At 37.4% G+C, this 7,095-nt stretch overlaps 1 protein-coding gene across 1 annotated transcript in view; it reads right to left on the bottom strand.

Annotated features, from left to right (window-relative positions):
- Positions 1-253: 253 nt before the first annotated feature.
- Positions 254-7,095, bottom strand: part of LOC121877977 (enoyl-CoA delta isomerase 2-like) — a 28,666-nt gene continuing 21,824 nt past the window's right edge. Inside the window, 3 exon segments of the mRNA XM_042383939.1 lie at positions 254-422; positions 4,057-4,235; positions 6,502-6,627. Of these exon segments, the coding sequence (XP_042239873.1) occupies positions 269-422; positions 4,057-4,235; positions 6,502-6,627 (459 nt within the window). The 3' untranslated portion in view covers positions 254-268.

The following is a 7,095-nucleotide window of genomic DNA, read 5'->3' as shown; positions in this document are numbered from 1 at the left end:
TGTCAACTCTTGACTGTAGTTAAACAAAGCTGCAGTAAAAATATGGAATATATTTGTCTCAGGTTATTTAAGCTTTTTATCACTTATTCTGCCTGACTGGTTAAAGAGGGATGGTCTCATGTCACCATGCATCAGAAGTTTGGTGACTATAATGCTACAAAACTGAAATATGACTGATTGAAAAGCATAAAAAGTTATCAATTGTAAATGTCAACAATAACAACAACTGTAATACCAGGAAAGGAAAATACAGTATCATATATTACAGCTAGAAAATAATCAAGCATAGAATGAAGGAACTAACCTTGTCTGAAGCATAAACCGCATCAAACATCCCCATAACCGTGACTGACACTCCAATAGCAGGACCATTGACAACTGCTATCAGTGGTTTTGGAAAATCAATGAAAGCATTCACAAATCTGAAAAGTTTACAATATTGTTTTAAACTGAAAGCCTGGGGAACAAAAAGTGTTGAGTGAAAACAACACATCTCACCTGTAATTTACAGTACGATTACTGTACAGTACTGTAATGTCAAATCTAAAATACTAATGAACCAGTTAAGGTTGTACCAAAATATAACTGACTACTGTACTAAAATATAAATAAATTACATCATACTATTTCAACTGTGGAGGGGGGCTAACGCACGCATGTACACATACGTGCATGCACACGCACGCATGCACGTACACACAATGAAATTTACTAATACACAGCCACAGACTATAAGAAACATTAATGATGACACAGGCTCAATAATTCCCTTAAGGCTACAGTACTGTACTAAAATCTCTATGGAATTGAAGAACAAAACATAGAGCACCAAATGAAGAGTAGGAAAAATAAAATTACTGTACAAGGTATAGTGATATCTCCGTTAGCCGGAACAATTGGTCCAGAGCACTTCCAGAAATGAGAGACTTCCGGATAACAAGACGTCTCTCTCAAAACTGGAAAAATTTCCCAGACTCGGAATTTTCTGTGCACCAGAAAATTTTCTCAGAATTTCTGGAAAATGCACCAGGTTTTCATCTCTCAAACCTGGAAAAAAAATCCCTGATCCCCGGAATTTTCCGGGTACTAGGAAAATGTTCTCGGTTCTTCTTCTAGGATGCTCATTTGTCCCAGTATCCAGAAGGATCCTGATATTCCATGCAGTGACCACAAGAGGTTGTATAGTTTTTTGTTTGGATCTCTGATTATGATTGTGATTTTGACTGCATAAAGAGGACCTTACTGGGTGCGGTTGCCCAGTCAGGTTTTTTTTTTTAGGCAGGCTATGTTTAGGGCACCTTTTCTAGCCCCCTCCCCATGTGGGGTAAACAGAGTGGTTCCTCGAAAGGACTGCTCAGTCGCACAGACAGGACTGGATTGCACTGCCACCTAGGTCCCAGTGCATAAACTACCATCTTATCTGTGCCGCCCATGTGCAGAGTCGTGACAGACTCCCGGCAGTCATCTCTGCCTTTCCCCATTGCCACTTGTCCGTCGCCATAGGACATTTGGAGGTATAGGGGTTTTGATGATGATGAGTGGCATGATGAGCTTTGGCTGCACACGAGTTGATTTATGTGGTGAGGCAGGAGCGCAGGCTACAACCACACATCTTGGCTCTCTCTTTTCCTGATCCAGTGGTGCAACGACTGGGGAGAGGGAGAGTTGCAATGGACTGCCAACAGCCCAGTTTGTTGGGTTTCGCCTTGGCAGCGTATGCACGCGTGCATGTGCGCGAGTCTGTGTGCATGCGTGTGCATGCATGAGCATGTGCACACAGGGTGGTGTAATGTGCCTAGGGTGACAGCATTATGTTAGTGTTAAGTTGCAAACACTGCTTGCTTCCTCTTGCTTTCGGCTACCGCATTTGGCTAGTCCTCGTGGCGAACAGGGAAGCAAATTGCGTAAGTGTTTAGAAGTAGGTACATAACCTTAATGTTTGGATGAACACCATCTAATAATTCGGGATGGCTAGGTGCACTTCAGGCACAAAATGATTAAGGTACCAACCTTGCGAGAATTGCGTTTTTGGCGGTTTCGCCAAAAATTCCAAAAAGACAGGTCCGGGTCTTCAAAAGGGGACAATGTCACCCAAACCTTCTTATTAGCTTTCCAGATAACTGGAAGTGATGACTTGAAAACACCCTTTAAAGCTCTAAGATTTCATGACTGGTAGACAAGTAAAGGTTTTAGTTTGTAGCCCCCAGCACCATTTACCCCATCAGTAAGGTTAGCCTCTCCTTGGCAGCTTTATGCCCTGGTGCTGTTTTATCATGTTTTGAAAGGTATGTGCGTTCGGGCATCCTTTTACAAATAAACCAGTCTCAGCAATATTAAAAACTTGCTCAGCACAATAGCCTCCTCCTTCATTTACTTCAGCTAAAGCAGCAGGAAATTCACTAGCTGCTTCACCTTACACCTTAATGTTATTTGAAATTGCCATTGCCTTGAATCGGTTAAACCAGCCCCTACTAGCAACAAAATCTTCCCCATCACTTTCACCACCACGATTAGCCTTCAAGTCAGCATGCAAGCTTCTCAATTTTTTCCTGAATCAAGGCTAGACTTAGAGGCAGAAGCCGTTGATTTTGATTTCCACCCTCATCACTAACAATCTTTCCATTTCAATTAACAATCCACTTCTTTGTTTAGTTATCACAGTTGACTGCATTTGTGTAGATCCTTTAACATGTTTCAAGAATTTTCTCTCTCTCTTTCAAAATTGTTCCGACCACTGAGCGGCTGAAGCCCAATACCATACTGATCACTGAGGGCGTTTGGCCTTTTTCAGAACATTTAATTACATCGTTTCACTTCCATCTTAATTGTTTTCCTTTTCTTGGATGCACTACTATTACTTGAATCAGGTTTGCATTTAGGAGCCATGATGAGGGCTAAAAAAGAAAATTAATAAGCAAAAAATAAAAGTTTGCACTTGATCACACAGGTTACTGCAGAACACTGCTCCCAGTGATTATTTTGCTTCTATAATGTTGATATTACACTTATGAATGGGATAAATTATATATTCTTCCCAGTTATAAGTTGTTAAAGGAGAACCAAATATTCAGTATGTATGCATGTTTCATTCAGTGTTGCATGTCAGGCGCGCGTTCATGTGTGCTGATGGTGCAGTGGTGGTGGTTCAGTACGGGCTGTGAGAGGCAAGCAGCTGGCAAAACATCACCGCTATTGCAATCCAGTTAACGTCCCTAACATCACACCACATTTACTTGCTTCTCATTTAATTTATTTTTTTATTAACACTGTACACCCGCTAAAAAATTATTCGGCACCCGTGTCATATTGTATTACGGCGTAAGGGTGCCGAATAATTTTTTAGTGGGCGTACATACCTGTGTAGTATTTAGAGGGCTTAAATAAATATATATTTTTTTTTAATCCCTAATTTATGGTACACTATAATAGTATTAATGAATGTTATTTGCCAAGTTCAACATTCACGAGTGTCCCAGGAGCCTATCCCTTGCAAATGATGAGGTACTGGTGTATAAACCTCTGATGGTCCAGAAAAACCACTGGTCTAGCAATGGCTCTGGTCCCAAGGGTGCCGGAAAATTGGTGGTCAACCTGTATATAGCACCAGTTACAAAATTTTGGGAAAAACATCAGAAACACTCCTTAATGTTAACAAATTTGTTTCTATTTACCAAAGGATGAGCATGAGTAATCAGTGTATGTGTATGATCCAAATAAATCTGTCTGAAATTTGGGATTAAAGTATAAATAAATGAACTTATTCTTATTTAGTCTTACAAGTGTTTTTCCAACATGCTTCAAGGTGGCCAGAATCAAGAGCTAAAAAATATTCTCCTTTCATATGCCATTATCCATACTCTCTTATTGCTCTGACATCCACATAAACCATTTGACACCATGATTACTTGTCATTCACATCATCTGCTGCTTCCTGGATATATCTGAGGGTATAAAAGATTCCACTACACTTTTAATTGTGATAATTATCAGTCCCCTTTCCTGTAAGTTCAAGAAATCAATTTTGTTTTAAAAAAAATCAAGTTAAGATATATTCACCTGTTCAAAAGCTTTCCCGATTCCTGGGAATATTGGTGCATATTACTTGGATCAATATTGGTGAAATTGGAAAGGTCATTTCCTGAGCAATAGTAATCTCCAGATCCTGTGATGGCAGTAATAACTGTATTGGGATCTTCTCCTGCCTCTTTCAGAGCTTCAATCCACTCATTATACATCTGAAACAACAAAGATGGGCATTTTCTGAGAACAAAATTATGTAATCTCTTAATTCTTACACACCTTTTCTTACTATACTGCAAGGTGGCCAAAATCAAGAGCTTAAAATCTTTAAAAAAAAACTCTCCCTTCACTCACTGCCATCTAATCACTCGTAACTTCTGTGATATCATCTGAAAAACACTCAGTGCTCCACTTTCCTATTGTCCATGTGCCGGAATCCCTCAAACCCAGAACTCTCCGATAGCCGGAATTGAAATTTTCTCAGAAAATCATTCCCAAAGCTGGAATTTTCCGGAAAATTCCTGGGATGGGGGAGTTTTTTCCTGGACCCTCCATTAACTAGCAGTTCAATTTACGAGATTTCATTTAATGAGTTACTTCCCGTAAGGACTTTCAGTTCTATTAACGAGTACAAATTCTATTAACGACAGCCTTACGAGAAACACGTTTTGGTGCGTGTATCAGCTAATCGACTCGTCTCCAATAATCGGTTCTATTTTTACCTTTGTTTCCAATGGAGTAAACATCGAGAAAGTTGTGCTTTTGAATATTTTTGCATTTTTACATTAAAATTATTGGTCATTCTGAAATTTAGTTAACATAATGATAATACACCGTGCAGTGTTGGTTTAAATAAAAAAAATCTGGACCCAGATTTCATTAGATTTGGAAAAAAAAAATGGGGGGTTCTGGGCTAAGAAGCCTCCCCAAGAAGCATTCCCAAAACAGGGTGAAGGTAGTTTTAGGCTTAAAGTTTTTATCTTATAAAATGTCACAGACTAAAATAGCAGAATAAGCTTGCATTGCTGGAATCCTTGGAAGACAGCAAATAATTTGAATATAGACATCATATATTTTGCACACGAGATACAAATTTTAGTCCTTAAGTGTAGTAAATTTTAGTACACGGTTTCCAACTCTATTTTCCGGCAGATATACGCAAATTTCTTCATTTACATTTACTCATTTACATGCACACATCATCCTAAATACATATTGTTAATTATATTACCGATATACAGTACTTTGTATGTACTTTTTAATTCAATTTAAGGGAATTCTGTGAGTTGAAACCAATTACCCAATATCCCATTGAATTAATATTCAGTTAATGAGATTTTCAGTTAACAAGTGACTCTGTAAAACCAATTGTGCTCGTTAATGGAGGGACCACATATATATTTAAGAATGCATGATCCATGAGTAAATGTAAAAAGCATGTAACTGGTAACAGTTAGACTTGTGTAAAACTGCAATTAACTGTACAGTATATACGAGATTTTTTTCTTGAATGAAGATCCAAAGTCTTGGCACCCTCCACTAGATTTACAATGACAAATGTGGCCCAGATTTATAAAAGGTTGGGGATCACTGCCAAAGATTAATGTTAGCTCAATAAATCCTCTTTATATCCCCAACTCTGCTTCTTCTGACACACTTTCCTCTCTCTGTATATTCCTTAATGCACCTCTGCTATTCTATGATTCAATCTCTCACCCATTGTTCCATTCACTGACACTTCCATTTTCAATTATCTGAAATACCTTACTTCCTTCTTTCTATCTCTTTTTAAGTTGACAAGTACTCGTGTCTCCTTGTTTTACTTATTTTCAACATTTTACTCTTAATCGCACTCTTCCACTCATTCATTACCATATGAGACTTTTCTTTGGAACTGCTGTCTAGAACAACACCATCAACAAACAGCAAATGACTCACTTCCCAATTGCATTCTATATTTCTATTTAACTAATTTGCACCCTATTCCAGTATTCCAGCTTTCACCTTTCTTACAATCCCATCCACAATAATAATAATGTGTGGTAACATTCTACATCCGTAATACATATTTAGTTTCCCTGAGTACCAATTTCCTACATCCCAACACACTATCCCATACTTCACTCTTCCTTTCAAAACCCTGAATCAGATTTTACTACATGCATGCTAAATACCAGTGATCCCCTTAGTATATACACATTCTTCAGACATCAATGAACTTCATCTCCAGAATATTTAAATATAAATCAGTAACCAGATTTTCAGATAGTGCTCTTCATTTTTAGTAACATACTACAAAACTGAACCCTATAATTTACTTGTCACTTTTTTCTGAATGAGCTACTATAATTATATTCTATTAATAGCTATTACTTACCAGTTATAACACTACTCAATATGATAATAACACACCATTTACAGTTATTAAAGTTATCATTCAGAAGATTGATGCATATGCATGTAATGAATAAAAAAGCTTACTTCAACAGTGATGGCATTTTTCTTCTCTGGACGATTGAGTGTTATGATACGAAGGCCATTCTCACAGGACACCAGGATGGTTTTATATTTTTGACCAGATGCTGCTTGAGCTTCTCCTTTGCTTTCCTGCAAATGTATAAAAGGAAAAAAAATCATATTAGAACCAGTGTATGTGAACTAAAGACCAGCCTGTACATTTATTACCAAACAGGGAGGTACTACCGCCTGGGAAGATACTGAAAGCACAATGTGTTGTCTATGGTAGACCCTGCTGCCATATGGCATCACGAAATTTGTGACCAAGTCCCAAGTTGCTGTACTGACTTTCTGCCTCATTTACACACAATTGCAGGGTCTCAATTGTTTCTCTTACCATTGACAACACAACATACGGTACATATATTGTTTCTCACTCTATCTTTTTCATTTTTGTATTGTTATGGTTAGTTACTTTAAATAAGGTCTGTCTGTCTGTCTCTGTCTGTATGTATGTATATATATATATATATATATATATATATATATATATATATATATATATATATATATATATATATATATATATATATATATATATATATATATATATATATA

The sequence above is a fragment of the Homarus americanus genome, unplaced genomic scaffold (genome assembly GCF_018991925.1).
Source record: "Homarus americanus isolate GMGI-L3 unplaced genomic scaffold, GMGI_Hamer_2.0 scaffold13464, whole genome shotgun sequence".
NCBI classification, from domain to species: Eukaryota; Metazoa; Arthropoda; class Malacostraca; order Decapoda; family Nephropidae; genus Homarus; species Homarus americanus.
This window is presented reverse-complemented; position numbering and strand designations above follow the sequence as displayed.